This window comes from Excalfactoria chinensis, chromosome 5 (assembly GCF_039878825.1).
Source record: "Excalfactoria chinensis isolate bCotChi1 chromosome 5, bCotChi1.hap2, whole genome shotgun sequence".
NCBI lineage: Eukaryota > Metazoa > Chordata > Aves > Galliformes > Phasianidae > Excalfactoria > Excalfactoria chinensis.
In genome coordinates this window covers 27,705,960-27,715,801 of record NC_092829.1, presented here as the reverse complement: position 1 = coordinate 27,715,801, position 9,842 = coordinate 27,705,960, and the positions used below count along the sequence as shown (strand labels likewise).

Here is a 9,842-nt window from a genome sequence, read left to right as displayed (position 1 = left end):
AAAGAGTTTGGAATACAAAATACTCTGTGGACTGAGATGTCCATTAGTACAATTAACATTTAAACTTTGAGGAATTATCATCTCATTAAACATGTGTGATAAAAAACTGCTAATAATAATTTTAAAAAATTAAAAATATCCTCTTACACAATATTTAAAGTATCAAAACATTGAATGGATTAAACTTAAGCATGCTATTTAATCAGTCAAAAGATAGCACAAGGGTTTTTTATAGTGGGAAATTTCATTGTTCTTCAAAACATAATCACATCCAAGTAATTGTCTTGCAAAACATTTCTTTTTGAATAATTGTCTTGCTAAGTATATATATATATACATATATACTGTGAGAGCCAAAAATAAACACGAAATAAAAAGAAATTTAGAAAAATGAAAAAGAAATCAGGAAATAAATGTTTAAAACCTGATAAAATGTAATTAAAAACAAAACATTTTTAAAAACAAACAGAAAACACCATCTTGTAGTCTATACATAAATAGGAGGAAAATTGAAATATAGAAGCCATGTGACTGAGATAAACTTTCTGGATAGATGGGTGACCTCCTGAATTGCCTCATATTGTTGATGTTTTCAGAAACACTGAAACTGAATTGCAGGGAGCAGGAGGATCAGGTAGGTGGTACAGGCAGTGTTGAAGGATACATGTATGCAGTGCTTGAAAATGTGGCTGTAGGTTAACTTGAACTACATATATGAAAATTCAGGCATGCAGAGTAAAACATGAAAAAAGAAAAAGTGTCCTTCTCAGTTTTGTGCATAATACTTAAACATTTTCTGTGATTTACACGGCACCTGTGGAACCACTTATTTAAGCATATAAAATATAATCAAATTGCATCTGTTAATTTCAGCATCATCACCACAATGATTAGCATAGCACAGTTTAGAAAATCTGCATGAAAATGAAATGGCTTAGCACATCTACATGTGCTTGACTTTCAGTAGTCCTAACAATGTAAAGCCATAAGAGTGCTTCTCAGTGGTGGGTCAAAATAAATCCTCAGTAGAGTCTGAACTGTTTTTTTCATTGCCACAACAACAGACTGAGATGAAAGATCTTAAAGGGCCTTCCTGTCTGTATACAATTAGTTTACACCTTGTAAAATCATGATTTGAATATTGATAGAATCTGATTTTCATTTATGCATATTTTTTCTTTTATCATTGTCATTTCCCTCTACTGTGGAAACAGCATTAAAATTTTGTCCATACTTTTAAGAAATATCCTGTAGCTGATGCAACTAGCACTGAGAATACTAATGTTTGGCATGCTCTGAAATGTGATGTAAAGCAATCTGCATCGGAATATGCTACTTCAGTTACTCTGACTTATTAGTCATGCAATATATTGACAATGTTTTTCCCTCTTCCTCTTTGTTTTATGACTTTTTAAAGAGTGATACTACTAAGTTTAAGCTCAAATCTTGAAACATGCTTGCATTTGACAGGGAAACAGCACAGATCGCTTTTTAAAACCTGTTAGTCACCCTGAACAAACATTGACAATCACCCCCTTCAAAATCCCCAAGTAGATAAAATAGAACAGGTAGATAGGAAAACAGAAAACACACCCAAGCAACCATGTTCAGACAGTACCAGAATCTTTCACTAACAGGTTATTTCCAGGTTGTCATAAGACCTCACTGTTCAGATTCATACCTTAGGATTTTAGAAACACTCCAAAGTATTAAAGAAAGATGAAAGGACAAAATAAAAAGCTGTAAACTAACAATTTAAAAAACAAACACACAAATTCCTGTTGGAGCTACTAGAAGTTTTGGATGCTTTACCTGTCATTCTTATAGCCTGACTGCCAGATATCTCAGCACTGAAGGTGCTGAGGATATGTAGACAACTGTGCGTTGTTTTCTAACCTGAATGTTTACAAAGACACCTGTAATGAAAGTAGAAATTCCTTAACCTAAAAATGTACTTGAATATACTTTTTAAAATAGCCAGCTTTCCATTAATTCTTGCATCAATAACAACAGAAGACAGAAAGCCCTCAATGACCACTGGCATTGGTGTAGCCACTCTACCTTTGCAACCCTGTTCTGCTGATCCCCCAGCACCAAGAGCTCCATGGTATGTTGGGGTGAGTTTGGGGGAAGATGCTTTTTCTCTCTTGCTTCCACACTTCCTCAGCTGACTCATATTAAGCATGCCAAGAGCAGAGGGAGGAGTAAGCAAAACCAGGTTGGAAGGGAAAAGAGCATTTCCTCTAAAGCAATACAAAAGGAAAGGTGGTCCCTTAGGAGAGAAGGAATCTGGAACTTACTGACACATTGCATTATATCCACCTACATTCAGCACTCAATCAGTGTTCAGTTCAAATCAGCACTAGCTTGCACTTAAGGGTGAAATCCCTTTGGAAATGTTTTCTGCCCTGCTTACAAGATCAGAAAGGCAGCAAAGGTCAGAGAAACACCATTCCTAAAACACCCACATCCTGTGAAACCCCTGTGATTACTCCTTTTTCCTCATCTGTCACTCTTGCTTCTTCATACAATCCCTACCACTTACATTTGTCAAGGCAAATAGAGTGGGCAAAACCATTAATACTAGCCTTCAGCTCTGCAACAGCAAAATTAGATTTTGTGCATTCTGTTTGGAAGTTTTGAAGCAGCTCTATCTGTTGGAAATCATGTATCTACATTTCTTTCCAGTTTGAAGGATCACTGCAATTTTACTTGGTATTTGAAAAACAGAATTTTTAAGTATTACATTAAACCACACACCCAAAACACCAAAAAAACCCACATTTCTCTGAGCACGACTTTCATCCTGTCACGCTTTCAAAGGTACTGTCAGAGCCACAGCAATTTATCTGTGAAAGTACTTTTAAAAGGTTAAAACAATTCACTTCTATATTTCTAATAAACAGTGTCTCCCCTCCTGGTGCTGACCAAGAGATATCCTGTAAAGGAAGTAGCTAATCACTGTCTCCTTGGAAAATGTTTACAAAAGGGACACTGGGGATGATGTTATCTACATCCTGTTTAAGCAGCTGTTTTGTTCTTTTAAGCAGATGGTGAACAAAAAGAGGCATTCTTAGTAGTATTGTTACACTTTTCCTTTCTGAGCCTTGAGTCTCACGTTTCTGGAGAGTGGTCTGTTCGAGAGTGTCAGATGTTTTTACCTCACCTGTCCATATTTCACACACATTTTAAGGAGAAAAAAAAAGAAAAGAAGACATTGCAACATGATCGGGGTTTTGTGGGGGGTGTGTGGAAGGAGATTTGTTTCCATGCAATTCTTACCAAAATCAGCTCATAAATTTATGTATACCTAAGCATCCTAGTGACCTAAATCAAAACTAATAAAATACATCAATCCTGAAAGACTATAAAGGAGAACAATTTTGTTACGGACTTCTGTAAGGGAGTAGATGTTAGGATAACATTGCTCCTGGACTCACAGTAAATGAGGGCTTTATATGACAGAGTTAAACATACTTTTTGTTTTAGCAGTACAGAACACAGATTTCAGTTAGTAACAACATTACATTGCACTGAATGTTACTGTATCATAATGTCTCAAAGATGTTGGCTACTTCCGAAATGGTTAGACATAGTTGCAAGTTAGCTTAGTTGTTCTTGTAGGCAGATGATCAGTGCTTGCTGAATTTCAGCATTCTTTTAAATAGGAAAATGTTGAAATATTTACCCAAAAGAAAGGCCAAGATTTTACTTTCAGGACAGCCTCAAAGCCACACAAAACCAAGTGTGATCCTATTCAGAAGAATTCCACCAGCTAATAGCAATCTAGCTTACTAGAGATGACGTTTCCCTATATTATCAAGATGTACATTCATCAGTCTTACTGAAACAACTCATTTTACTCCACTCTTTTAAAGTCTTCTTAGATGAAAACCAGAAATACCTAACAGTTTCAACTCTTTAGTTATCTTTTAGTTAGTTACAGTTGAAAGTACAAGACTTGTCTATCAGTAGATTGAAAATTATCTGCACAAACAAATAATGATAATTCAGACTTATCCACCAGACCAAATCTTTACTTCTACAGTCCTCCTTACTTAATGATTACATGCCATCTAACTTCTGGAATCAAAGCTGTTGAAAATATCTTTCCATGTGCCTCCTTATGAGTCTCTCCCTACTACATAGACATCCATACTGTTATTTGAATGAAGCAGGGGTGCTTGTGAAGGGAATTGCATCTTGCTTTATATTTAGAGGCAGTTTCAACATCCATACACACAGTGAGACAAATCAGTCTCCTAATTTTGGATTACACAGTTCTCCAAGGGACTTCAAGGCTTTTAGGAGTAACCTGGATAAAGCTCCGAGCAGCCAGATATGCTCCCACAGCTGGCCATGCTTTGAGCAGGAGGCTGGACTACATACTATCTGAGGTCTCTTCCAAACCTATTCTTTTTTTGCGTCTCTGGTTCTCTGCAGAAACCCTCTTCAAGTCATGTATTTTTCTGACTACCAGCTGGTCTACCAGAAGATGTTGCTTTTACCTACAAACTATGCCTTGTCTGTAATTTCCAAGACTCAAAACCACAGACGTTCCATCATGTGGCATGTTCACACCCACATGGATCATCAGTAGGACTGGAATCATTCAATCCGTCCCACAGACCTTTAGCACTCAAACTGACAAAATGACTCACAGCAGCTGTAGTCATCAGTCTAATTGTTCGCTGAGGGTGGTGGGGAATTCATGACTGGCAAATACCTGCAACAAAATAGACACCACTAAGCATAGGATGAGTGTATAGCACTGCTTTATATAAATTTGCACATTTTTTCACTGACACATCCCTCCCCACTTATTGTGCTTAAAGGCATACCAATAAACAAGAAACAGCTGTATTTAGTTTGTCTTACAGCCTCAACTCTAAAAGTATTATGACTTATATATGTTCAAGTCACAAAAAGAGTCAGTTCATTTGCACTGACTTTCTGAGAGAGAAGACCTCAAGTTTGACTACCGGCCATTGAAGTGTTTAACAGAAGCAGACTTTACAGCAGAAACATCAGTGTGGAGATAGATTGGATAGTTAGACCTATAGCTACTAACTCTGTAAGTTGTTTAACATATAACGTATTCAAACCTGTGGTTCTAAACATAAGGAGGCAGCTGCTACTGGGTGCTCTCTGTACCTTCTGTTCTAGCAGAAAAGCGAAGTCTCACAGGCAACCCAAAGCACTCAAGATTAGGCCAGCCTTTCTTAATCTGACTTAAAAATCAATTCACACTTCTCCTAATTTGCAGTGCGCTCTCTGAATGCTACAGTTGTTTCAAGTCACATTCTGCAGTCGTAAAGATGAATTTTACTGCCACCTCCTTTTGTTTAAAAAGCTATAGCTGTCCAGAGAGTTGTCCCAGAACATGCACTGAAGGAAGATATTCCTATCATGACACAAGTGTAAATTCATGAGTACTGACTCTGCTGTCAGTCACGTTTCTTTAGAAAGGAGGGCAACACTTCATCTCTGTCCCCTATGGCGAAGCTGCATGAGGAGAAAAACAGCAGAGGGAATTGCCATTGTTTGATAACCTCAGTGGGGTTATCAGACCAAAATCTTCACTAACACTGAAACTTTCTAAGAATAGAAATCTATAATAAGCTACTGAAAACAATCCAGTTCTAGACAACCCTGATGAAAATTATGAGCCAGGCTTGGAACAAGACACTAGAAGTGCTCTACTAGCTGCAACAGAGGTCATTTCATGCTAAGAAAAAGCACTTAAACAGCTACAAACTTCAGTTATAATGGGGAAGGACATTTAAATGATGCTGTCAATAGGGATGCTATTTGTATAAGCTGATCACACACGATAGTCCCACCTTTGGCATATCACCGCTTAATTATTATTTTTTCCACATAAAATTGTTAGCAGCTCTAACTGAAGATAACTTATTAAACCCAATTATTTTGATTACTACTTATTTGCATAATGTAAGTTGATCCAGCAGAATCTTTTCATATTTTCTCTGTGCTGTCCTTCATTCCAGTTTTATTAGCAATCTTTTCTCCTTCTCAGGTGCTGCTTCCCACACTGGGTTGTCTGACTGGCTTTCTTAACACTGTCTGCTGACTCCACCACTATGCAGAGCACTCCATCACCACCAGGGAACTTCCTCACTCGCCAGTCCAGCAGGACACTTGAGTGCCTTTGTAATTGGACTGAGATTTCACAGAGAGATAAGTAAAACAGATTTAGGTGAAAGCTGCTGGAAGAATGCATGCAGGACACCGTAAGGTATATTTAAAGCAGTTGTCTAATTCAGCTCTGAGAAGGAAAAAAAAAAAGGATTATCTTGCCCTTCAGTGGAGCAAGCCCGGTTTGGACACAGACCAGGTATGAAACTACTTAACAGTAGGAGGACATGTCACCTGGAGAACATTACATTCATGGATCAGCATACTGGGATGCTGTACAGGTATGCGAGTTGCAAATGTATTTTTGTATGAGGCTATGTAAGATTTGCTTGTTGATTAATTGCTGATCAAAAACCTGGACAGTACTCTTTGCATCAAAGCCCCATTTGTCTTTGAATGTACACATGTGCATGAACTCAAGGGAACCACAATTAAAGAAAAGATAGCTGGGATATACTGTCTAAAGTAGAAGAAGGCAGGGATATCGTCTTACCAACACAGAGGCTGCAGAGAACATTGCAGACGACATGACTCGTGGCCTTGGATGTACATCATGTATTTGTATTTCATAAAGCACAACGATCTTCAAGCTGGACATGAGCTCCATGCTTACTCAGAGGAATGTCACCAGATGAATCACAGGGTGATTTCCAGAGGCATGCCGGGTTTTCCTTCCACTTGCAGGTCTGTAGTCAGGTCTGCGCAGCTTTGGTACCACAGCAGGAGTAACCATGAACCTGAGGAACTGGCAGCAAACTGTGGCCTTGGTGAATTTGGTCATTTTGGACACCTAGAGAGAGAGAGAAGTGTGTTGCTGGCAGAGAATTACTCAGAATACCAAAATCTTACAAGTTAAAGAAGCAATTAATGAGAACCGCCCCTGTCTCAGCATGAGGCACGATGGCCTTTAGATGCCAAAGTAACTTCCACACGCAAACAAAGCTCTCAGAACAAAGCCTGAGTGCCCTGTGACTTCCTGCTGCTCAGGTACCCACGTTTCTCAGTACAACACCTTTTGGTCACACCCTGAGTTACTGAGTTTTACTTTCAGCTTTATTGTCGGGTCATTTCTTCTCTGAAATAAGAATCGTCAGCTGAAACTGGACACTTAAGGGTGCAATTGTTTATGAAATATAGCAGTTAGTTAAACTGGAAGGACGGTGAGAGGCGGGAGCCGAGCTCAAGAGCTTTAAACCGGTTACTGCCGATGTAAGAATCTCAGTTCGGTGCCTACCCTGCGGCCGCTCACACCTCTGTCCCAGCTGCCCGTGCCGTACCGCCGGCAGACCCGGCCCGGAGCCGGACGACACCCACCTCCCTCAGAGCGGCCCTTTCCGCAGCCGCCCGCCGGGGTTGCCACGCGAGTCGGCTCCGCGCCGCCCGAGGCCTTTCCCAGCCCTCCGCCGCCCCCCGCCCCGCCGGCCGCCGCCGAGCAGCCAATCAGAGCGCGCAGGAGAGGGGCGCGTGCGGGTCCTCACCGCCCGCAGCCCCACGAGGGTGGGGAGCGGCGAGGCACGCGTGACCCTGCAGGTCCGGCCCCCGTGGGCTGCCCCGGGTGAGAGCCCGCGCCGCACGCGGTGCCACGGGCAGCGGAGCGTGTCGGGGTACCTGGTAAAGTCGACGGTTCGGAGAAAAGCAGCGCGATAGCTCAGCACTTCCTCCTGCCGATAAGATCTCCGCCGCTCTTGTCACGGGCGGCGGCTGCTCCTCTCGAGCCGCTCTAAGGCTCCTCCTGAGGCGGGACGGGGGCGATGCGTGGGGCCGCCCCGCTGTCCCCTCCGCCCCGCGCAGTCCGGCTCCCTGCGGCCGCGCGGAGCCGAAACCGGCGCCGGCATGGGAACCTTGGGCAAGAAGAGAGAAACTCAGTGAGTCGGCAGCGCGGGGGCCGAGGCGGCGAGAGGGGCGCGGGGCTCCGCGGGGCCGGGAAAGACGGCGGAGCGGCCGGGCGGGACGGCGGCTCCCTCATCCGAGCGGGCGCGGGCGGCGCGTGTGCGGAGAGCTGCCTGAAGGAGCGGCCGGAGCGTGCGGCTCAGCCGGAGAGGCGGCCCCGCTACCTGCGCGGCGTCGCCGACGGAAGAGGAGCTGCTTCCCGGTGTCAGCGCTGCGGGCAGCTCCGTCCCGGCTCCAGCGTCGTGCCGGGGAGTTCGGTGTGCTTTTCTAGTGCCTTCTCCGTGCCGAAAAGGCGCTGTGCGGGGATCCGCGCTAATTGACGTGCCATCGGTTTCGGATGTGTCGCTCGCGGAGCGCTGCCAAGTCGGCCACGGTGTTATTGTTGTAAACTTATTGCAGGAGGATGTGGATGGTTCTCCTTTTGCGCGCTGCTCGGTATTGACACTGTTGTCAAGACCTAACTTATCTGCTGCTGTGACTCCGAGTGAGCCCTATGCCTAAGAGCCACTGCAATAAAGTGAGGAGGGGTGAGGGTTAAGCTTGCAAAAAGAGAACCCTGAAAGCTAAGCAGGCCTCGGTTTTTTTGTATGAGAACAGGAAGTCAGATCGCACAGCGACGGGGAAAATCTAGAGAAAAGGGGAAGGGAGAACATTCTTTGCATAGCCAGTGTTTAGATTTGCTTCAGGAAAGTTAAGTGATGGCCACTGCCTCTGCAGTCAGGTCTGTGCTCTGCTGGCCATGAGGGGCATGAATGACCTCATCTGCAGTTTCATGGCTTTTCCAGTGAGTCAGAAATTTTAAGCTAAGGCCTGAAACTCACTGAGATGAGGTAGAGTCTGATATGTCTTTGTTAGGATTCTTTATTTCCAAATTGAACCAGGAGTATGGGATATCCTCACCATCTCTGCCTGTCTGTCTTATGCACACTGGATACATTTTTGTGCCTTTTCTTCTTGGGGCTGTTTATTAATAAAGCTTTCAGTAGTGTTCTGTCTAAGGGAAGTTGTATGAAGGCTTAAGACAGCAACAAGAAGAAGCTGCAGTGACTTACTTAGGAACATGGAATATGGTGGTCTGCACACTGACTCTGAAATAAGCCCAAAGTTTCACTGAAACAAGTGGCTGTTGCCATTTTGTGAACGGCATGGTCATGCTCTCAAGTCAGATTTTGAATCAGTTCCTGTTATTTGCACGTGAACATGTATCAGAACACTGTACTTCTTTAATATTTCATACAGAATGATGAGCTTGCTTGCAAACAACAAACAATATTATCTGTAAATGTACACATTCTTAAACTCTGAAGACATTGCAATAGGAGCAAAATAGTAGCCAAAGCCAAGGTTTGTTCTTTATTTTTATCTCTTTTAAAGATGTGTTTACTTATAGGAGCATTAATTTGCTCATCTATGCACTTTTAAAACAATTTAGTAGGAATTAATAATAATTAATAATATAGAATGGATAAAAACTCATCAGCTTTTACTTTGCTGTTGTTGTTGTTACAATATGTTTCCAGTAATGTTGAACTGAGCTTTTTTTTTCTCCTTTATTTTTATGATCACACAAATGTGTGGTGACATTACTGTGTAACAATGTTCCTGTTTTCTGGCTTGTATATTGTATTACTGGAAACATAACGCTCAGGCAAAGAAATAAGATCATTTAAGGAATCATAGAATCACAAGGTTGGAAAAGACCTACAAGATTGTCTAGTCCAACCATCCTTCCTTTACTGTATCTACAGAAAAAACCCTAAACCGTATCTCCTAGCTCTCTATCCAGATGCCTC

General features: G+C 42.3%; 1 protein-coding gene and 1 long non-coding RNA gene across 3 annotated transcripts in view; one reads left to right on the top strand and one right to left on the bottom strand.

Moving 5' to 3' along the window:
• Positions 1-3,907: 3,907 nt before the first annotated feature.
• LOC140252634 (uncharacterized) lies at positions 3,908-7,901 on the bottom strand. Of its 2 annotated transcripts, none has more exons than XR_011903679.1 (3): positions 7,474-7,562; positions 6,653-6,949; positions 3,908-4,726 (listed from the first exon to the last, which is right to left on the bottom strand). It is a non-coding gene; the product is annotated as an uncharacterized lncRNA (long non-coding RNA). The 2 variants fall into 2 exon arrangements; XR_011903680.1 differs by lacking the exon at positions 7,474-7,562 and adding an exon at positions 7,768-7,901 and having other exon boundaries at positions 4,624-4,726.
• The window catches only part of RASGRP1 (RAS guanyl releasing protein 1), a 34,520-nt gene continuing 32,509 nt past the window's right edge, over positions 7,832-9,842 (top strand). The window contains exon 1 of the mRNA XM_072337543.1: positions 7,832-8,024. Coding sequence (XP_072193644.1) covers positions 7,993-8,024 — 32 coding nt within the window. The 5' untranslated portion in view covers positions 7,832-7,992. The remainder of the gene's footprint in view (positions 8,025-9,842) is intronic.